Here is a 22012-nt window from a genome sequence, read left to right as displayed (position 1 = left end):
CGCCTCCCGCCCGTTGATCGGGTGGGAGGTAACCATTTTCCGAATTTTTACCAATCGGCACCCTTTTCAAATTTTATTTTTTTAAACCCTCTTTTAAAAAAAAGTCCGCTACGGACCGCGCGTGGCCCATCCATCTGCTGGCACTGGCGACCCCTTGCACCACCAGCGAACTATAATGGGTGGTGGTTTCTCAAAGAAAAATAAAGATGGCCCATTAACGTAAGCCCACGAACAACAAAACCAGCAGTCCAAAGCCTGGGAAGCTCTTGGCCCACTCCTCCCTCCACCCTCTCTCTCTCTCTCTCTCTCCCCAGTTGGGTTGGGTGGTGGTTTTCTTCCCCTCCTCCGGCCTCCCGGCCACAACCCCCCCAACCCGGCGCGAGATCCACCCGCCCATCTCCGCCCCAGCATGTTCGGCCTCCAGGCAAGCGGCGCGGCCGCCTCGTGGGTCGTCGGCCGGATGGGCACGGATGCGCACCTCTACGATGACCCCGACGACGCCTCCATCCCCGCGCTCCTCGACTCCCGCTTCGACGCCGACAAGGTCGACGCCCTCAAGCGACTCCTCGCCCTCATCGCGCAGGGAGTCGACGTCGCCAACCTCTTCCCGCAGGCAGTTTCCTCTTCCCTCCTGCTCTCACTACTCAATTCAATTCACCCTCCTCTAAAAAAAATAACATAACCACAAACAAACGCATCCCGGCGGCCAGGTCGTCAAGAACGTCGCCTCGCAGTCGCTCGAGGTCAAGAAGCTCGTCTACCTCTACCTCCTCCACTACGCCGACAAGTATGTAACCAATGCCATGCCATGCGTGCATCAGCCACTGAACCACCACTGCACATCAGTATGGTATGTATGTAATGTAATTCTCACTACTACTTTTCCCCGCTGTGCCTGCAGGCGCCAAAACGAAGCCCTTCTTTCCATCAACATTTTCCAGAAGGACTTGTCAGATATAAACCCATTAGTCAGGGCTTGGGCGCTGCGCACCATGGCTGGCATTAGGCTACATGTCGTTGCTCCGCTCGTGCTGGTTGCTGTCAAGAAATGCTCCAGGGATCCATCCGCATATGTTAGAAAATGTGCTGCCTATGCGCTCTGTAAGCTGTATGACTTGCTTCCGGATCAAGCTATGGCTTTAGAGGAGGTTCGTCTACCATAACCCCTCTTCTTCTTTCTGCATCTTAAACTCTACATACCACATGCACCTAAAGCATGCTCTGCTACTGTTGTTGCAGATTGTAGACACCTTGTTCAACGACAGCTCACCTGGAGTAGTGGGAGCTGCCGCTGTTGCATTTAAGTCTGCCTGTCCAAATTGTTTAGCATTGCTGTCAAAGCATTTCCAGAGGCTATGTGAGACACTCCCTGATATTGAGGAATGGACACAGATTATTCTTATTGAGATCCTCTTGCGGTATGTAATAGCTAGACATGGCTTGGTCAAGGATTCTTTACTTTCTATGGAGATTCAGGGCATCATGGGTTCGGACCCTATTACTAGCATGGCCACCCAACCTACTGATTCTATTGCCAATGGGGGTTCTGGTGGCGGCTCTATATCAAACATCATGCTGTTCCGGCACTACATCGAAGAATATTCAGGTTTTGCTGATAAAGAAGGCAATAGCTCGAGATTTTCATCTGTCACCACCAACAGCAACGATAATGTTGCAATTCTTTTGAAGTGTACGTCGCCTCTTCTATGGAGTCGAAATAGTGGAGTAATACTTGCAGCAGCAAGTGTGCATTGGATCATGGCTCCTGTCGGGGATGTCAAGAGAGTCGTTGGCCCGATTTTGTCTACTCTGCGGTCATCTCCTGATGCAGCATATGTGGTACTTCATAGATACTTCTTTTTGTGTTAGTGTCCATCTCAATTTTTTCACTTGATCAGATCATTCGGAGAGGTCTTAGTCTTGGTTTTGTATAGCAAAGAGATTCTGTTCTAAGTCAATCTATGAACTTGAGTTAGAATTTCCCCAAAAGTCTAAAGGCTACCTATAATTTCTCCATGATTCTTTTTTAGTGGCAAATTTCTGTTTCTGTATATTTTTTTAACTCAGCAAAGACAACAATATACAACTTTGCATTAGGTGACAGTAGAAATTTGTAAATTGGAGTCTGATAGTTTTCATCATGCAGCTTCTTACTTTGACCCGAGCTTCCCTATTCTTTCTGCTCCTGCAGATGCTTGGCAACATACTAGTTTTTGCCAAGACGATGCCATCATTGTTTGCCCCATTTTACGAGGACTTCTTTATAAACGCTTCAGACCCATACCAGACTAAGGCTTTGAAGCTTGAAATACTGACAACTATTGCCACAGAGCCATCCATTCCAGCCATTTTTGAAGAATTTCAGGTAAATTCTTGTAGCTGCAATGAACAATATATCTCTTGGGTTCTCTTTGGAACTTGCAATGATGTATTTACACCCTCACATGAAATTTATAGTTGAACTTTTGCTAAATCTTAAGGCCACGTAATGGTAATACATATTTGCTACATCTTTTTTGAAGACATATTAGTTTTGTTTGTTTCGTTGTGGCCATTGTTCATGCATGGTTCTGGAAATTATTTGCTGCTCTGTGCTTTCCTTGATGTCAAGTTCACAAAAATGCACCCTTTAAACAAATTAGTGATACTTATTTGTCATTCAGTTAATGCATGTTTCTGGTGCTTCGTTTTCGCTGCCAGGATTACATTAAAGATCCAGATAGGAAATTTGTGGCAGATACTGTTGCAGCTATTGCGTTGTGCGCCCAGAAGCTTCCCTCTATTGCCACTGCTTGCCTTGAGGGACTTTTGGCACTTGTATTTTATGGTAATAATTTTCATCTATGAATATTTTGGGATAAAACATTCTATCTGTAATTAATATTCTATTTTGATCATATTACAGAATCATCTATTAGTAACTCAGTTCACATTGATGGAGAAGATGCTGTTCTGGTTCAAGCAATCTTGTCAATCAAAGCAATAGTGAAAATGGACCCAGTATCCCATGAAAAGGTACTATTTGGCCTTTTCTTGTTCTTTTTTTCTTTTCTTTTGACCAAGAGTTTTTCTTCCCCCACTCCTCTGCTAAACCCAAGTTTACCCAGGCTGCCTATCCTTTTTGCTTTCCATTTTAGGAAACAAGCACCTGATGTTCTTTTTTGTTCATGAGAGCTTATCCTGGTTCTTTTAGCCTCTTGACTTCTATTTCTTTTTTAATTTACCGTCCATCATAGGGGCTCTGGAACTTATCCCCTATCGTGTCCATTTGACAACTGCATTTTAGCTGACCTTGTAATGCTCATTGAATAAAACATTCTCAGGTGTGTCTATTGTCTTGGTTGCACCGTACAACTTATGCTTCAGTTCCTAGATCACCTTGTGTGAACAACAAGTCAACAATCAAGAATTGCTTTTAGTCATAATCATCTATCAGTGATAATCGATAACTTGTCTAAAGTGTGAAGGACCTACAAATGTTCTAAAGAAGAACTGTTTTCTTTTTCTTTAGTTGGTTTAATAATCACATTTTAGAGGCATGCTGTAGTATTGAAACATTGTTAGAATTGTATGTGAGAATAAATACATAATATATATCACACTATCTGCTATTGTTTGAATGCATTTCTTCCCAACTTGACAATTAATCCAGTACCCTCACTAATTCTTTTACAGAGGATATCCGTTATTTTTTAAATTGATGATGTTGCGATCTTGCATCTTCCCTGAATTACTTCTATGCAGGTAATTGTCCGCTTGGTGCGCAGTATGGACAAAATTAAGGAGCCTGCAGCACAATCCTTGATTATTTGGATGTTTGGAGAGTATAACTTCATGGGAGATCTCATTCCAAAGATTGTTCCTGCTGTTCTCAAGTATCTTGCATGGTCCTTCACTGCTGACGTGGTCGAAACAAAGCTTCAAATCCTAAATGCTTTTGCCAAGGTATATCCTAAATTAAGGTTCCAGCTCGTGTCTATATCCTAAATTAGGTTCCAGCTCTTGTCTGGAGATTGGTAATAGTTTACTTTTTTCAGGTTGTAGTGCATTGTCTGGAAGAAAACACAGAAGAATTCAAAAGGATAATTGCATATGTCATTGAGTTGGCTACATATGACTTGAATTATGATGTCCGTGATCGTGCTCGTTTACTTTCAAGACTTTTGCCGTGCTACACGACTCACCTAGGCTCCTCATATCAACCTCAGAATGGTGATATTTATAAAGAGCTTGCCGACCACATATTTGGTGGAAAGTTGCAGCCAACATCTCCTTCAGCAAGCAACTATCGCATTTATCTTCCAGGTTCCCTTTCACAGGTTGTTCTTCATGCAGCTCCTGGTTATGAACCGCTTCCAAAGCCTCAGAGTATGGAATTAAGCCATAATAAGATCATGGAACCAACCAGAGGCATAGCCAAACCTTCTGGAAGTAATAACTCTGATGCTGAATCTGGATATTCAACATATGAGAGCAGCTCTGTTTATGATTCAGATGGTGAAGGCGATGGCTTATCGGATGGGGATACCAATGGATCCCTTCATCATCAAGATAACCAGGATGCTCCACTGGTACACATATATGATGCTAGTATACAGGAAGGCCAGACATGTCAAAATGCTGATGAAAATTTGGCAGATCTCATCTCCACTGATTTGACTGAGTTGATGTCTAAGTCAGCCTTGGAATCATGGCTTGATGAGGCTCCTGCTGAGCCACTTGCTCAGAGTTCGTCGCAGGCATCATCTGCTAGAGTTGCTTTTACCAATCTCAGCTTTGAGCGAAAACCTAAATGGCATACACTGTTGGACTCATCTGACAGTAATGGCTTAAGTGTTCTATATGCCTTCTCATCTGAGGTTTCGCCCAGATCACGCTTTCTAGTATGTGTAGACTTATATTTGGAGAATGTTAGTACACAACAACTAACAGATATAACCATTAAATCTGAGGAGGCTTCTAACAGCATGGATTCTATAGGCCAAACATCAGAAGGATCTGTGAGGTATGCATCATCTTGATCTGTAATTCAATTATTTCTGTGGCAGCATTCATATGTTATGGTGACATTGTTGTATTCATTTGTTTAACTTTTTTTTAATGGAAAATGGTTTTCCGTTACTTGTATATTGAACAATCATCGGCAACCAACACATGTATACAAAACAGCTAGACTTATATTAATTCTCAGCCCATTTATGGCAATTATTTTCACCTGTAGTGTACCCACTATTGTTCCTGTGGAAGGAATTCATTCATTGGCTCCGCAACAAACAGCAAAGATGGTTCTTGAGGTTCATTTCCATCACCATCTCTTGCCTCTAAAGCTGTATGTGCTTTGCAATGGGAAAACACATCCAGCAAAACTTCACCCAGACATTGCTTATTTTGTTCGGCCACTACCTATGGACCTAAATGCTTTCCTTTGCAAGGAAAACCAGTTGAGGGGAATGTTCGAGTATGCTAGGAGGTCAGTGAAGTTCCACCTCGTTTAATATGGAATTAGGTTCCCTCCGGTCGGTAACATGTGCTGAAACTAATCTGATGAATTTGCAACAGGTGCACATTGAAAGATCATCTTGAGAAGCTAGAGCACAGTGATAAGAACCTTCAAGTAGCCCAGAGTGTTGCATCAAAAATACTGAGCAATGCCAACGTGCAACTTGTTTCAATGGATATGCCAGTTACTTTCAATGTTGACGATGCATCTGGCTTATGCTGGAGATTCAGCAGTGAAATCCCGAGCACTTCAAAACCTTGCCTACTTACGATCCTTGCGGAAGGGCATGCCTCGGGGCCACTGTATCTTACTGCTAAGGTGAATTCTGAAGATACAGTGTTTGCCTTGAACCTCCTGAACAGAATTGTGGCAATCATGGAGTGATGTGTTAACTTTTAGCTTTTTGAGCTTTCAATTTTAAATACCAGTGTCGGTACAGTAGGATGTTATATATTATCTGCAAATACCAAGGGTATAGAGTAGCACCACAAATCATTAATGAAGACATTCGTTGTGAATGAGTATCTATCTTCCAGGGAGGCGATACACCATTCTCTTGTGAAAAAAGATCTGTTTTTGTAAGATCTGAGACAAGCATGACTTCTGAATTGCAGTTCATGGTATCCAATGTAAGCTCTGTCTACATGATTTGGTGGGGCACAACAGAATGTTCCAAAATTCCTTAGATTTATGTCTACATAATTTGCTTGACTTTACTAGTTACAACACCTATTTTCTCAGAAAAACAGAAACCTCATGCCTGAAAAGGCTTAAAATGTTATAATCTACACGCACTCCAGCCCTTCCATCATACAGGTACGAGATTGGGCTCTGAGGTTGAAGATTCAAGCAGCGGATTCTTCTGGAATTTATTTCTCAGCTGACCACAGGCTGCATTAGCATCTAGCCCCCGGGTCTGTCTAACACTGACAGTTATCTTCCTTGCTTCTAATGCATCAACAAACGCTTGAACCTATGCAGTTTGCCAACATGAACCTCAGCATTCGCTTCGGGAAAAAGTTTCTTTCAAAAGGTGTTGCGCTAAGATTGAGGAAACATACCACTTTTCTGTATGGCCTCTTGTATTCAGAACCTTCAATTGGGTTATAGGGAATTAGGTTCACATGATAACCACCTCCACATGTACGAAGCAGGTCTGCAAGTTCTTCAGCATGCTCCTTTTCATCATTGATCCCAGCTGGCCACAAATTTCACTTCACCCATATTAGTATGGAATAAGGTATAGAATATATATATAATAAACGCAGTTCAAGGACATTTTGTCCAAAAACATATTGATGCAGTGTGAAGGCACGGTCAGAGTACCTAGCAGAGTGTACTCGAAGGATACCCTGCGTCCAGTTTCGAGGAAGTAACTCTTGCAGTCATCCATTAGTGCTCCCAAGGGGTAAGACTTTGCGCTAGGAACAATTGTTTCCCGTAGCTTCTGATTTGGGGCATGCAGGCTGATTTACAATACGACAGACTGATCAGCAAGAAATTGCAGAAACAGTGTTGCATGCATTTCCTAGTCCTATGCATCTGAGAAAACATTGTTCAGCTAAAACTTTGTGTCAAATACGATTGGCTTCAGAGTTTAGAAAATGTTAGCTGGGAAGTGTTTTTCAAGGAAAAATTGTTCATTAACAATGAAGTGTGGTGAATGCAAGCAGAAACTTAAGCCAGATTTAGATTATTAGTGAGGTACCTCACTGCCAGTGTTGACTGAAGCTTGTGAGATGCTAGCATTTTTATTGTGTTTGGAACACCTACTGTGGAGATTGTCATCATCCTTTGCCCAATTTTCAGTTCCTGGGAGTAGAAAATTCATGTTGACAATGTAGACAAAATATCAGCTAGTTATTTATGTATTGAAAATGGTTTATGGTAAGCTGCATTATGACGTTGGACCGAGCAGAAGGAAGATAGCCTAGTTACTTGTCAGCAGACCTTATTGAAACATCGGTGTGCTTCCAGAACTGACTTGAGGTTCAACATGGGCTCACCCATCCCCATGAACACAACATTTGTGACCCTGTGTTTGAACATCTCCTCGATGACCAACACCTGCAATGGCGGAGCATTGATGTTTTATACAGCAACGTCACAATCGGAGATAAAAGAGGGACAAAGCAGGTGAGAGGGAACCTGTTCAACAATCTCATGTGGTTGAAGGTTCCTCGCAAACCCTCCCTTGCCCGTGGCACAAAATGAGCAACGCAGGGGGCAGCCGACCTGTATACATATGCACTAGAGGTGTAAAAAGCAAGAAACACATTAATGTCTCCAATAGTAGAGGTTCCAGTGTCCACGGCACCTGCGATGAAACACAGGCAGTGAGCCTAGAAGATCCTTTGTTGTCGTCATCGAGAGGAATCCCTACTGTCTCGATCAACCGGTTATCCTCCAACTTGAGAAGTATCTGCAAGGACGACGAGAAAAGTGATGCTTGTTAGCAGCGAGCGTCGGATGCCAATGGCAGTGCAGAGGCGTATAGCAATGCATCATAATGTCACCTTGGTGGTGCCATCCGAGGCGGTCACGGCATGGTGCACTGGCGAGCGGCCGACGGTCCAGCCAGCGCCGAGCAAAGCCTCCCGGAACGCCTTGGGCACTGCGCAAGGACCTTGAGTTGTTTGAGGGAAGCAAAATAACAAACAGGTGGCATGCAGGAATGGCAGAGCCTGACCGTGGTTGAATTCTTGGATTTGCTTGGCCCTGGACTTGTAGAGGAGGTCGTGCAGCTGCCTCCCCCTGTAGCTTTGCTGCGTGCGCAAGTGGACGATGAGCAAGCAAGTCAAACTCACTCAGTAATGAGTTTTAAGGTAGTAGGTCAGTAGGTGGTGGAGAAGTACCTGGCCGAGGTCGAGGGCGAGCTGGCGGAGGTCAGGCTCGGAGAGGCCGAGCAGCGCGCGGCGGGAATTCGCCTGAGACTGAGGCTTGGGTGGCGCGGCGGCAGCGGCGGCGGAGGCGCGCGCGCGGAGGGCGCGGGCGAGAGGGGCTGCGCGGACGTGCGGCGGCGCGGCGGCCATTTCCTTTGCTTGCTCACGGCTGTCTTTGGCGCTCTCCCTATCTATCCACTTTGGAACGGGCCGAGTCGGGCTTTTTACCATGCTATTCTGGGCTGGGCCTATGTTTCTCTTATCTATTGTTGGCTGTGGTGCTGTTTGCCACAGGCCCACAGCACACAAGGAGGAGGAGGAGGAGAGGGAGAAGGAGAAGGCGAAATTAATTAAAGAAAATAAAACTTGGATTGAATTGGCAAAACGACCGAATTTGATTCATCAAAAGCGCTAGAAAGAATTTGTAGATATCTTTTACTTTACACGGGAATGATATATAGATGATTTTTTCACTACCGTATCTGGGCACATTTTCATTAAGAGAAGAGGAACGATACATAGATGTTGAATGATGCAATCAAATAATCTATCTACATCAGTCGTCCTCTTTGCTGTTCCATGGTGTCCTTGGCGGCGGCGGCGGCATCGTCATCGTCATCCTCATCATCATGTTGCTGGAGCTGCTGCAGCGCCGCCACCACCTGGTCCATGGTGGGCCTGTTCTTCGAGTCGCCGGAGAGGCACTGCAGCGCCAGCGCCGCCGCCTTCTGGGAGCCGGGCAGCGAGTACTGCCCGCCCAGCCGCGCGTCCAGGATGCGGAAGATGCGGCGCTTGTTGCGCAGGAACGGCCGCGCCCACTCCACCAGGTTGTGCTCGCTGGACGGCCGGTTCTTGTCCAGGGCGCGCCGCCCGGACAGCAGCTCCAGGAGCACCACACCGAAGCTGTACACGTCGCTCTTGGCAGTCAGATGGCCTGTCGTAATTAATATTCCTCTGGTTAGGGTGGGTGTTCCCTTGCTTAATTAAATTAATAGGAGATGCATACATGCATGTGCTGATCCATCTGCTCAAGCATTAGCAAGTAAATTAAAGGGGTTCAGTTCATACTACCGGCCATTAGTTATATAGGTCTGAAACCATGCATTGTCATTAGTTCATTGTCATGCATTGGACTAGCTCCTTGTCTGCGCTATTAGCTACTATATCCCCCTTCTTCCCAGCGCTTTACTTTATTAATAATTAGGGCACGCAGGACGATCGAGAACCACCTCACCTGTTGCAAGATATTCAGGAGCAGCATACCCATAGGTCCCCATGACTCTGGTGGACACATGGCTCTTGTCGCCGGTTGGCCCGTCCTTGGCCAAACCGAAATCGGACAGCTTCGCATTGTACTTCTGCATGCATGCAGATATAGTAGTGCATGAGATTATTATTACTATTAATTAAGAATAGTGTGTGCATATACTCCCTTTGCTCCCTCCGTTCCATATATATATATATATATATATAGCAAATCTAGATACATAAATTTTATTATGCATTTATATATTATATATACATTATATTTATATACATAGCAAAATTTATATATCTTAATTTATTAAAACGAACTACAATTTAAAATGGAGAGAGTATATAAGTAAAAATACGTGCTTACCGAATCTAGAAGGACATTGGATGTCTTGAAATCTCGGTAGATAACTTTGGCCTTTTCGCCGTGCAGAAACGCAAGCCCCTTTGCGGCTCCTAGGGCGACTTTCATTCGAAGATTCCAGGAGAGCGGCTGGAAATGTGAACCTCCTGCATGCAAGTCGATCAGTAAGTAGCAATTACTGTATGATTAATTCCACAAATAAAATAAAATTAAATCTGATGATTGACTCGATCGATCTTGGTTAGCTGTTGCTTGCTTACTCCTGAAGAGATGGTTCTCCAAGCTTCCTCGTGGCATGAACTCGTAGACCAGAAGCCGCTGCTCATCTTCAAGGCAGTAGCCTACGAGCCTCACAAGATTGGGGTGCGACAGTTGGCCAAGGTAATTCACTTCAGCCTGCAAAACATGCATGATTCAATTGAATGAGATGGAAATGAGATCGAGAAGGAGGAGGAAGAATCAAGAATGAATGGATGAAGAATAATCACCGTACCAGCCATTCCCTGTGGCCCTGGAAGCCTTCTTGGTTGAGCTTCTTGACGGCGATGACCATGCCGGTGCCGGGCCTGGCAGGGGCGAAGGTCTTCTCATCGATCCATCCCTTGAAGACGAAGCCGAAGCCCCCCTCGCCGAGGACGCTGTCGGGACGGAAGTTCCTGGTGGAGGTCCTCAGCTCGTTGAAGGTGAAGCTCCTGACGTTGGCGGACTGGAGGATGTCGCCCTCGCTGCGAGGCGCCACCGCCGCGATGATGGATGCCGCGGCGGAGACACGGCGGCTGCTGCTGGACGTCTGCTGCTGGTTGGTGCCCCAGCAGTTCCCCATAATGTTTGGCTGCTTGATTGCTACTATCTAGCAGCCGCCCGGGTTGTTTCTTCTTCTACTTCTTGTTAGGCTATCGGAATATAATATAATGCTGAGGAGGAGGAGGAGGTGACGCCTAATAAATTAACTAAATTAAAGCTCGCTCCATGGTGAGGAGTCCACTCCAGTCACGGGTTTCAGGCCGCCGCCGCTCCCCTAGCTACAAGGTAATTATAATTAAGCAGGTTAGGTAGGTTGGCCAGCTGCCAGCACAATTCAAGCAGGGTGAGGAGGTAGAGCATAGCTAGCTGGAGAGACAAGCAAAGCAGAAGATGAAGATGAAGGTGAATTACAGTCCATGACAAAGCAAGCAACTAAGAGCTCCTTTGGCATGGCTCCACGGAAAACTGCTTCAGCTCCATGCTGCTACGGTAGGCTGCTTCAGCTCCATGCTGCTACAGTAGATGGTACTGCAGCTATACTATTTTGCAATGTAGCGAGGAGCTGGAACGCAAATTGAGATCTAAAACAAACTAGGAAAGAGGTGAAAGCCGGTGGAGCTAAAAATAGCTCCACCAGCTCCGGTTCCAGGGTGCTACAGTAGCCTACAAAGAATGTAGTGGGAGCATCCCGGAGCTCTCCCAATTCCCAGACGAAGCGTAAGCTAGTATGTATGAGGAGGAGGAAAACGAAAAAGGAAGGGGTCGATAAGCCATCAGTTTCAGAGTGCACGATGAGGCAGGTAATCAGGCCAACTTGCATTGTACTAAAGCACAGCAGCAGCCGACCATTTGTAATTTGTTGGCCTCGCTGTCCCGCCACTAGCTAGCTAGGGGGTGTGTGTGTGTGAACGCTGTCCGTTATGTGGACCCTATTGACTTTGGTTCCATCCACAAGCCAAAGGGAGCCAGCCGTTGACGGACGACGATGGTGACCATCCTCATCCATCCCGCCCATCCAATGGGCGGGAGGTCGGGGCATCCCGCCCTCCCAACGGGCGGGACGTTCCCCCCCCCCCAACTATTTAAGCCCCCAACCACCCCCAAATTCTCATATTATTCAGTAAAAATCAAGAAAAAAAGAAAGGGAGGAGAGGAAGAGAGAAGAGGAAGCGGCGAAGCCCTGTTCACACGTCGTTTGGAGGTATATTCTCGTTCTAGTCGTATAATTATCAACTGTTTTTAGGCATATTTGTTAGGATAGTTATATTTTGAATAGTTTTCAGTATTTTCAATAGTTTTTAGGAATATTTATTAGGGTAGTTATATTTTGAGGAGTTTTTAGTATTTTCAATAGTTTTTAGAAATATTTATTAGGGTAGTTATATTTTGAGGAGTTTTTAGCATTTTTAATAGTTTTTAAAAATATTTCTTAGGGCAGTTATATTTTGAATACTTTTTAATATTTTTAATAGTTTTTAGGAATATTTCTTAGGGTAGTTATATTTTGAGGAGTTTTTAGTATTTTCAATTGTTTTTAGAAATATTTCTTAGGGTAGTTATATTTTGAATAGTTTTTAGTATTTTCAATAGTTTTTAGGAATATTTCTTAGGGTAGTTATATTTTGAGGAGTTTTTAGTATTTTTAGTAGTTGTTAGAAATATTTTTTAGGGTAGTTATATTTTGAGGAGTTTTTAGTATTTTCAATAGTTGTTAGAAATATTTCTTAGGGTAGTTATATTTTGAATAGTTTTTAGTATTTTTCATTGTTTGTAGGAATATGTCTTAGGGTAGTTGTATTTTTCATGCAGATATGGCGCAGACACCGGAGCTCTTTGACGCGAACACCGATGAACGGCACAGGTCGTACCTGGCAGCGGTGGAGGGGCAGCAGCTTCACGAGTTGCGCCCTCGTGTAGCAAAGGAGTTGTTGCACCTGGACGACCGCTAGCTTGACAGGTGATACTTTGTATTTTTGTACGGAATGAATGTATAGCTTGTACGATAATTGTAACCACAATGCAAAATATACAGGTTACGTGAGGCTGGTTTGCTACTACTCGCACGTATGCTTTAGGCCGGTGACAGCCGAGATGGTGGCGCCAAGAAGCGGATGCAGCTGAACCGCTCTCTACTTGCGGCGTTGGCGGACAAGTGGCATCCGGAGACGCACACGTTCCACTTGCCGTGCGGGGAGATCGCCCCCATGTTGCAGGACGTGTCGTACCTGCTCGGGCTTCCCATTGCAGGTGAAGCTGTTGGCTCGGTTGCCGTGCCACCTACCTGGAGGGCGGAGTTTCAGGAGCGGTTTGCTCCAGTGAACCCGCCACATTTTGTGGATGTACCTGACGCGTCCGGCCCCGCCAAGGGTTGGGTAATACAATATGGGGTACGTACATTTATTTTTAATTAATTTAATTGAATCATATGTGACTACCTCTAAGCATTGAAGAAATATATTTCAGGCTCAGGATCTTCACCCTCTGGCTGGGTAGTACGAGGTGTCGCGCTGTCTGGAGGCATATCTGTTGTGGTTGTTCGGCTGGACTCTTTTCTGCAACTCTAGCGGCAATTATGTGGACAAGGTTCTCATCCAGTATGCTCGCGCGATTGCCGATGCGGAGCCGGGCCAGGAACCTGGGTGGAGCTGGGGATCGGCATTGCTTGCTGCCACGTACCGAGGTCTTTGCCAGGCCTGTTTCAAGACGGAGAGGACCGCCGTCATCACAGGCTGTCCACTTCTGCTGCAGCTATGGTCGTACGAGCAATTCGCCATAGCACGCCCCTAATCAGCGAGGAGCCTTATCCGCCCGAGATGTATGGGATGTGGCACGAGGATAGCCTCACGATAGGTTCGCTTTGGACCGATCAACGGGTAAGCTCTTTAATTTACTGTTGTACGTTTCTGTATATGCAAAGTACCGACGCAGTTGTGTAATTTTGCAGATGAGCTGGGCACATCGGCAGGTCCGAAAAGCATACCCGCAGTTCGTGTCCGAATTTGATCGGATGCGGCCATAGGATGTCATCTGGACCCCGTACACCGCTGCGGCTGTCCAGACACGTGCGCCGCACGGGTTGTCCTCCCTCTGCACGCGTGACGAGGCGTACTGGCTCACAAAGGCGAACCTAGTGTTCGATATTGTCGTGGAGCCGTACTGCGTCGAGCGAGTGATGAGGCAGTTCGAGCGATGACAGCACTTTTCTCTCCTACCTCGAGCGTTCCAGGCGGTGCCGCGCACCGTACACGAGTATGTTTGTGATAACTTATTTTGTATTAATTATATAATCGTTATCATGAAATAATGTTGTCTTTCAAATGTTTGCAACAAATATTCGCGCAGGGGATATCATGCCAACGAGGTCAACTAGGTTGTCAAGCTGCAGGAGTACGTAGGAGGGTGGCTAGACGCACCTGACAATGTGTGGCACGAGCCGTAGCCACACACGGAGGCGTCTTACGGCGCATACCTCCGCTGGTACCTCACTCGCACGCGTCCGTACGTCACTCTTTCACGTATTGATGACGCGGAGCATCAGCACCAGCCGACCATCTCGGACACGTATCCCTTGTACCGTGATCAGTCGCAGCGTGGCGCGGTACGTCTTTCGCAACTTCAATTATTAAATCTTTTTTTATAAAAGATCGATAACAATATTACTCTGCTTCCCATTACGTATGCAGATCGATTTGATCAACTGCGCGGAGGAGCTACATCTCAGATCACGTTATTTGAACGTGGAGTACGTGTACCGGACGCACAGTACAAAGACAGCTTTCGTAAGATTCAAGACAACTTGACGCGAGCGTTACGTGCACTGACGTGTCGCGGCAGAGACGACGTGGGGGCCTCCAGTTCATCTTATGCGTCCGCCCACATGTACACAGTTGGCCCGTCGACCTCTGCTGCACCGCACGCAGCGTCCAGCGGTACTACCGCCAGTTCTAGCTGTAAGTCCTTTATAATTGCCATTTCGATCAATTTTGATTTACACGACTAATTTCATTTGTTTTTATAGTCATGCACTCGATGGCAATGGGACCTCCTCCTGCAAGAATGGAGCCTCAAACGTTTGGCGCATATGCTCCAGGAACGTCTCTCCCGTCGGGTTTGACGCCAGCTGCTCCGTACTCTCAGGGCTATACTCAGCATGCATGGTCGATGGGAGCTTTTGCATACGGTGGTCTATTCGGTGTGCCGGACTGGGATGACTGGGAGGGCGGCTCCGTCACTTGGTCGGAGTTGGTGGGCGGCGGCGCCGGGCCTGACATCATTGGTCCCTCTCAGACGTATGACGCTCCAGGTGCACAGTCCCAGGATGACCCGTTCACGCCAGCACCTCCTCCGCCTCGTCCTTACCGTGCTCCAGATGCATTCACGTACTCGGAGGGCCAGTGCTCCAGATGCATTCACGTACTTGGAGGGCCACATACTCGGCCCAGGACTAGGGGGGAGGACGAAAAGAGCGCGAGGTCCGGAACAGGCGGGGTAGATACTCCTAATTCGATGGACTCTATATATTTAAACTGTTTTTGTTGTTTTTGTATGATACTATTTTATTTTTAGTGGGTTGGTTGATGTATCGTACTATCGTAATATTTGTATTCTACGTTGCAAAACGTTATCGTTTAACCATCTTCATATAAGTTTTAGATACAGTAATCTTCTTCGTAAAATTGAATTAAAATTTAATATGTATACAAAAGAGTATGGCGAATAAATCTTGTATTTGAAAAAAGTATGAATTTAAAATAGTATGTAAAACAAGAATTCGAACAGAAAATAAGAAAATGAGAAAATGGGAACTTGCCGCCCGTTGGGCGAGCGGGATGCCTCCCGCCCGACGGACGGGCGGGATGCCTCAGGGGTCTCTTCGCGAATAAGAAACTTTTCTTATTCGCGAAGAGACCCTCAGGAGGGGTCTGGGAAAAATTTTCAGTCGCCTCAACGCGTTGATCGGGCGGGAGGCACCCATTTTTCGAAAATTTTCAAAAGGGTACCTTTTTCAAATTTAATTTTTGTTATCCCTTTTTTAAAAAAAGTGCGTGGAAGTAGCAGCTCTCTCGGCCCACCATGGCCCACGTCCGCCCCATCGAACAAGTGAAATAAGTTGGGCCGCTATCCATTTCGTGTCGTTCCCTGTGGCTGTGTGGAGTGAGATTAATGTTTTAAATAGCGGACTATTTAGCGGTAGGATTCTCAAAACGCAATTATCACCGCTATAGCTTGCTATTGCCCGCTACAGCGCACTATTTTGTAATGCTGTGGTCATAGCGGCAGTTCTGCAAAATCACTATAGCACCGCTATAGCCCGCTATTTAAAATATCGAGGGAGATTCTTTTTGTTATTGGATCCCCGGCTTGATAGCTTGCTAATAATTAAGGTGAATTGGTTCAATTATTTGGTGGTACTATAGTACTTAGTATCTGGATGCCATTACATGCGTGCATGTGACACCGCCTCCTCGGGCAATGGCATTTCGTTCCTTCAGGGAAAAAAAAATCTTACTAATACAGTATCTTGAGCCCCAAGAAAGCACGCTCGAGCTGGATCCATCCGTTAACTTTAATCCTTAACCATAACCTCTAGAAGCATCGAGAATATCGAGCGCACGGAATTCAAACAATAATATATTATTATATTATATTACTCCATCCGTAGTGGTTTCAGCAAATATTTTGTAGAATCAGAAAAATTATATGTATATCTAAATTTGCTAAAATAATCTAATTTATAATTAGAGCCACGGGCTTTCCGAGGGGCTTCTCTCTCTTCTTTCTTTCTTCTTCTCCGCGTTGCGTTGGGTTGCGTTGCGTTGGCTTTTCTCCCTTTTGGTTGGTTGGTCTCCGGTTGGTTGGCTGGCTTGCGGCTCCGTTCTCCTCCTCCATTCCATTCCCCACCCAACCCCTCCTCTGGTCCTCCCTCGAGATTTCTCCTCTCGCCGCCCCGCCCCGATTCGATTCCGAAGATGATGCTCGTCGCCAAGGAGTTCGCCCTCTCGCCGCCCGCAGCGGCCGCGCCGCGCCGGAGGGCCTCCGCCAGGGTCGCGCCCACCACCGGAGGGGGTCCGCCGGTCCCTGACCTCTGGCTGCGGACCGCCGCTCCCCCCGCCTTCGGGAGTCATAGCCACGACAGCGACACGGATTTGGCCATGCTCGTCACCGACTTCCTCGAGAACGGCGCCGGGGACTCGCGCGCCACCAGCGACAACGAGTCCGCCCTCTCCGACCTCGCCCACCTCGCAGACAACATCACGGTACGGTACCACCCCTGGATGTCCCCCATCAAACCGGCTTTCCCCTTCTCCCCAGGAGTAGTAATTAATTAATTTAGGGATTGGTTTTGCTGCTTCGTTCATCCAAAACAGGAAATATAAATAAATTATTATTAGTCCTATCAATTATTATTAGTGATATCAATTTTGTTAATTACATCAACCTGTCGGATTTTGCTGGCACCATGTTTACAACAGGTTTATGTTATGTTACAATTCCACCAAACTGCTAGTATGCTTCCATTTATGACCTATTTATTATATACTAGTGTAGTGTAGTGTACACAAATGTTCTGAAAAAAGTACTGTCGGATGCTGCATAGACCACAACTTACATTCCGTGCACCCTCTTTTAGATGCTCAAGCAACTCGGAGATGAGAAACAAAATGAGCTTCTCTCCATGGTCCACTCGCTACTCTTCTCTATCCATGGGTCCGAGCTTCAGGCTTTCAAAAGAGGTCAATGCAGTGGCGGTTGCATCCGCCGTCTACTTGTCAAGCTCTTGAGATACTCGGGATATGATGCAGCAGTCTGCACATCCAAATGGCAGGGCTTTGACAAGATACCTGGAGGTACCTGAGATGGCAGCCTGCCTACCTATGCTCCATACTGAGAATCTGCCCTACAAATCCAGCTGTGTGGCTAAACTGTTTGTCTTTTTCCCAATCAGGTGACCACGAGTACATTGATGTCATAGTGCATGGTGATACTACCGACCCAGAGCGTCTGATAGTTGACATTGACTTCAGGAGCCACTTTGAAATTGCCAGGGCAGTTGACTCTTATGGCACTCTGTTGAATTTGCTCCCGGTGGTCTACGTTGGCACCCTTCCATGCCTGAAGCAGTTCCTGCATGTGATGGTAGACGCTGCAAAATGGTCCCTGGAGCAGAACTCTATGCCGCTTCCTCCTTGGAGATCCTTGCCTTATCTCCAAGCCAAATGGCAGTCCAAGTATGAGAGGAAAGACTTGATTACTGAGCAGGGTTTCCACGGCACAGCTTCGGATCACCCGGTGTGCATTGGACACCTGAAGAGACTGAAAACTTCCCTCCAGTCAGAGCTCGAAACCGGAAGATTGCTGATGATGCCAATGAAGGCTGACAAGAAGAGGATGTCAAAGTTTGGGAGGCGGTGGCGGCGTTCCCTTCTCAGTTGTTGATACAGATTTTTGTTCCCTGCATACAGAAGAACACCGAGGAAAATGAGCAGTAGCTTGCTGCTGGACATTTTTGTTTTCCCGGGAAAAGGGAGAAACAAGGCCCTTTTTACAAGTTTTGGAGTTTACAGATAAGGTGAGATAGGAGATGGATACTAACAGGCAATGTTAGTGCCAGGTTTTTTGAAGGCACATAAGGAAAAGAAAAAACACTACAAGAATTGTTTTCTGGTTTTGGTTTTCATTCATTCGGCGAGGATGGATATGCAAGCGGTGAAATCTGCTGCATACCATGTACAATTTAGAGTTACTACAAAATCAAAATTTTCCCCTTTGTTATTGATTTCCGAGCGATACAGCTGTTCCCTTGCTCTCTTTGGAGCACACTTTTGTTTCTTTCCCACACTGTAATTGTGGGATGTACAAGTTGAGTTGGGCTTGTTGAAAAGTATATGTTTCTGTTCATTTGGTTATAGGGAATATATTGTTTTGCGCTACAGAAGGCTCCATCTGTGTGTAAGTGTGTTTGTGTATTGATTTTGATTTATGGTGTGATGTGGAGAGGATATGTATCTTGAGCCCTTTTCGTTTGTGCGTCCATCTCATTGTCTTGTCTTTCCAGACTAGTGGTAATATTTGAAGATGAGAGTGTATGGTCTGGCAGTGTTTTTTGCAAGGATAGAAAGGAACATAAGCATGTGTAAAGCATGCTGCTGTGGGCCATGCAAGACAATGGACAAAGTGATAACTTGCCCCCTTTGAATTCGCCAGCTGTCAATCATCCCATGATGTGAAACTTTTTGGGTGTCTTTGCCTCTTTGGTTAAACATAAAAGAAATGAAGCAAAGAGTCTGCTGGAGGATTCCTCAATTAACAACTGACAGACAGGACATTAATCCAGCTGATTTAATTGATGGATGCTGCAGAACAAAAATAAAGAAAAAATAATAATACATGGGGTGAGAGAGGCTCGAACTCTCGACCTCAGGGTGACTCGCTACTATTACAGTGATTTTAATCTGGGTTGTCAGTTTCATAGTAGTTATTTATATTTATGCCCAAGATGGTTTCGTGGTGTAGTTGGTTATCACGTCAGTCTAACACACTGAAGGTCTCCGGTTCGAGTCCGGGCGAAGCCAAATGGTTCAGGTTTTGTTTTTGTTTTGGATATTAATTAATTAATTAACGTAAAACGTGCGGAATCGCTTGTGCTTGGTGGGCAAAAGGAAGGTCTCATCTGATCTCCCTCCCTCCCTCCTCCTCGTCGTCGTCTTCCTCCTGCCCATCTTCGTTTGGATTCCTTTCCGCTCCTGCTTGCTACAGTAAAAGTAAGCAATTCTCGCCTCTACCCCAATAACAATGGACAGATAGATAGATTGATTGATTGATTTTGCCGCAGGATGCGCGCCCCTTTCCCCCGGTAGGTGGACGAGAAACCAGATGATGATGATGGCCGCCGCCGCCGCCGCCGCCAAATCTCCCCCGTCCCCCACCGCCTCTTCCCGCCCGCAGCCCCGCGCCGCCTTCCTCTCCCCCAGCCTCGCCCTCAGACCCCGCCGCGCCTCGCTGCTCGCCACGCCCGCCCCGGACGCCACGCCCGCACCGGACGCCGCCACCAACCCCTTCGCCGTGCTCCTCCAGGTGCCCCGCACGCTCTGGCGCCGCACCCTCCACCCCCTCGGGGACTACGGCTTCGGCACCCGCAGCGTCTGGGAGGGCGGCGTCGGCCTCTTCATGGTCTCCGGGGCCGCGCTCCTCGCCCTCGCCCTCGCCTGGCTCAGGGGCTTCCAGCTCCGCTCCAGGTTCCGCAAGTACAACACCATCTTTGAGTTCACGCAGGCATGCGGGATCTGCGTCGGCACGCCCGTCCGGATACGAGGGGTCACCGTCGGATCCGTCGTCCGCGTCGACTCATCCCTCAGGAGCATCGATGCGTTCGTCGAGGTTCCCCCTTTTCCTAACAATGCATTCATTCGTTCATTCATTCGTTCATTCATTCGTCTACTGCTGTAGTATCCATATACTCCTGCCTGCCTGCCTGCCTGCTGGCCTGCCAAATGCCAGTGCTAACAATCTTTGACGTGCCAGGTTGAGGATGATAAAATCATTATACCACGTAATTCAGTGGTTGAGGTGAACCAGTCTGGTCTTCTAATGGAGACACTCATTGATATCACACCAAAAGATCCACTCCCTGCACCTTCACTAGGACCACTACACCCTGATTGTACCAAAGAAGGTTTGATTCTCTGTGACAAAGAGAGGATGAAAGGACAACAAGGAGTGAGCTTAGATGCATTGGTTGGAATATTTACCCGTCTAGGAAGAGACATGGAGCAAATCGGTGTTACCAAAAGCTATAAGTTGGCTGAAAAGGTTGCATCTATAATGGAAGAAGCACAACCTCTTCTTACACGGGTACGTCCGGAACTGTTTGCGAGTTATGTATCTTGTTGATGGAATCCTGTTGGAACCAATTATTTCAGTCTAAGCTGCTATCAATTGGACTTCATTCTGCTTCTGCACAGCTTTCCTAACACGTCACTGCATCTGCCAATGCGCAAAATCACCTTCTTATTGATTGTTCATCGAAAGCACTTATTCGCCTTGGCACACTACTAGATATCCCAAATACCAGTTCTGCATTCAGCAATGGGGCTCAGGTAGACTTCAGCTAGACTTGAGCTGGACTGCTGAAATGTTGCAGATCAGGTTCACTATGCAGCATGCCTTCCCCGGTTGGTATAGTATGTTTACTTGCCTCTGCTTTATGAGTAATGGTGAAGAGGAGGGGACCTCCACTTAGGCACTTAGTGGTGTTAGGTTTATTCTTCTATATGTTGCATGCTTTTGGAAAAGTGGGTGGATCGTGGTGCTTATTCCAGATACTTTGCAAATTTATTCTGTCTGCGAAATACGGATCGAGTTGTGTTAGAAGCTACTTTTGCTGTTAAATTTGTTATACATGGAATTAAATGGTAGCTGTGGTCCTTGTGGAACAGATTGAAGCCTTAGCAGAGGAAATTCAGCCTATGCTCTCTGAGGTTCGTGATAGCGATCTACTGAAGGATGTAGAGACTATAACTAAAGGCCTGGCTGATGCGTCTGGTGACTTGAGGTACAGCACTATGATGTAACGAATCCTATTTTCCTTTAATGGTAGAATGGGGCACTTGATTTCTTTTCTTTGTTGGTGCTGCCCTGCAGAAGGCTCAAGTCATCCATGCTTACCGCAGAGAACACGGATCTGATTAAGCAGTCTATTTTCACCCTTATATTTACCCTTAAGAACATTGAGGTTTGTACTTTTCACACACCCTGCACTTTTGCTGTATGTGTTTCTCAAACTGAACAAGAGGTTGACAAGCCCCGTTACCTTGGTTGAAATACAGAGTATCAGCTCGGACATCTCTGGCTTCACGGGTGACGAGACGACACGGCGGGACATCAAGCTTCTGATCAAGTCTCTTAGCAGGCTGTTGTGATTGGTTGTGGATGATGATTGCTGGAATTGATGTTGGTAGAGTAGGGCGGCTGTCTGTCTTGTTGACACTGAGGTAGGATGAGAAGGAATAGCTAATTATTGTTCCGCAAGGTTTTGGTGGTTTTTTGTTGCAAGTTTTCCGAACAGTCTAAATTCGATCGGTCTTCCAACCGAGCAAAAGAAAAGGAGAGCAAGCATGAGGGGTAATTACTCCCTACTTGCCGAGCTCTGTTATCTTCAGTCATTCGTATAATGTAATAGGCACATCTTTTTTGGTATTGACTCGGCTGATGTTCCTTGTTGGCTGAGCAAGCGTGTAACAAGTGAAGTGCACAGAGTTGTTGCTACCT

General features: G+C 46.2%; 5 protein-coding genes and 1 non-coding gene across 8 annotated transcripts; 4 read left to right on the top strand and 2 right to left on the bottom strand.

Annotated features, from left to right (window-relative positions):
- The first annotated feature begins 409 nt into the window (after positions 1 to 409).
- Positions 410 to 6168, top strand: LOC112893256 (AP3-complex subunit beta-A). Its single transcript, XM_025960477.1, has 11 exons — positions 410 to 613; positions 711 to 787; positions 902 to 1148; positions 1240 to 1839; positions 2192 to 2365; positions 2701 to 2827; positions 2906 to 3015; positions 3745 to 3945; positions 4038 to 5005; positions 5222 to 5470; positions 5560 to 6168. Exons 1-11 carry the CDS (start codon positions 410 to 412, stop codon positions 5882 to 5884), a joined length of 3282 nt encoding a protein of 1093 aa, XP_025816262.1. The 3' UTR covers positions 5885 to 6168.
- LOC112893257 (probable dual-specificity RNA methyltransferase RlmN) lies at positions 6102 to 8560 on the bottom strand. The gene is made up of 10 exons (XM_025960478.1): positions 8356 to 8560; positions 8190 to 8265; positions 8017 to 8114; positions 7818 to 7922; positions 7649 to 7735; positions 7451 to 7567; positions 7209 to 7312; positions 6827 to 6966; positions 6562 to 6698; positions 6102 to 6473 (listed from the first exon to the last, which is right to left on the bottom strand). Exons 1-10 carry the CDS (start codon positions 8530 to 8532, stop codon positions 6309 to 6311), a joined length of 1206 nt encoding a protein of 401 aa, XP_025816263.1. The 5' UTR covers positions 8533 to 8560; the 3' UTR covers positions 6102 to 6308.
- A 206-nt stretch (positions 8561 to 8766) lies between these two features.
- LOC112893259 (receptor-like cytoplasmic kinase 176) lies at positions 8767 to 11460 on the bottom strand. 2 transcript variants are annotated; one of them, XM_025960483.1, is made up of 5 exons: positions 10494 to 11460; positions 10261 to 10396; positions 10004 to 10146; positions 9617 to 9740; positions 8767 to 9285 (listed from the first exon to the last, which is right to left on the bottom strand). In XM_025960483.1, the coding sequence occupies exons 1-5, from the start codon at positions 10821 to 10823 to the stop codon at positions 8939 to 8941; spliced, it is 1080 nt and encodes a 359-aa protein (XP_025816268.1). In that variant the 5' UTR covers positions 10824 to 11460; the 3' UTR covers positions 8767 to 8938. The 2 variants fall into 2 exon arrangements, with proteins under 2 accessions (XP_025816268.1, XP_025816267.1); XM_025960482.1 differs by having other exon boundaries at positions 8767 to 9316; positions 10494 to 11459.
- A 5097-nt stretch (positions 11461 to 16557) lies between these two features.
- On the top strand, positions 16558 to 18776 carry LOC112893260. Its single transcript, XM_025960484.1, has 3 exons — positions 16558 to 17001; positions 17376 to 17592; positions 17691 to 18776. Exons 1-3 carry the CDS (start codon positions 16714 to 16716, stop codon positions 18179 to 18181), a joined length of 996 nt encoding a protein of 331 aa, XP_025816269.1. The 5' UTR covers positions 16558 to 16713; the 3' UTR covers positions 18182 to 18776.
- Positions 18777 to 19243: 467 nt separating this feature from the next.
- Positions 19244 to 19317, top strand: TRNAV-AAC. Its single transcript has one exon. It is a non-coding gene; the product is annotated as a tRNA-Val (tRNA).
- Positions 19318 to 19356: 39 nt separating this feature from the next.
- Positions 19357 to 22009, top strand: LOC112893258 (protein TRIGALACTOSYLDIACYLGLYCEROL 2, chloroplastic). Of its 2 annotated transcripts, none has more exons than XM_025960480.1 (6): positions 19357 to 19506; positions 19578 to 20122; positions 20267 to 20596; positions 21181 to 21296; positions 21386 to 21476; positions 21571 to 22009. In XM_025960480.1, exons 2-6 carry the CDS (start codon positions 19619 to 19621, stop codon positions 21661 to 21663), a joined length of 1134 nt encoding a protein of 377 aa, XP_025816265.1. In that variant the 5' UTR covers positions 19357 to 19506; positions 19578 to 19618; the 3' UTR covers positions 21664 to 22009. The 2 variants fall into 2 exon arrangements, with proteins under 2 accessions (XP_025816265.1, XP_025816266.1); XM_025960481.1 differs by having other exon boundaries at positions 21389 to 21476; positions 21571 to 21940.
- The last annotated feature ends 3 nt before the right edge of the window (positions 22010 to 22012 follow it).

This window comes from Panicum hallii, chromosome 5 (assembly GCF_002211085.1).
Source record: "Panicum hallii strain FIL2 chromosome 5, PHallii_v3.1, whole genome shotgun sequence".
Taxonomy (NCBI): domain Eukaryota; kingdom Viridiplantae; phylum Streptophyta; class Magnoliopsida; order Poales; family Poaceae; genus Panicum; species Panicum hallii.
This window is presented reverse-complemented; position numbering and strand designations above follow the sequence as displayed.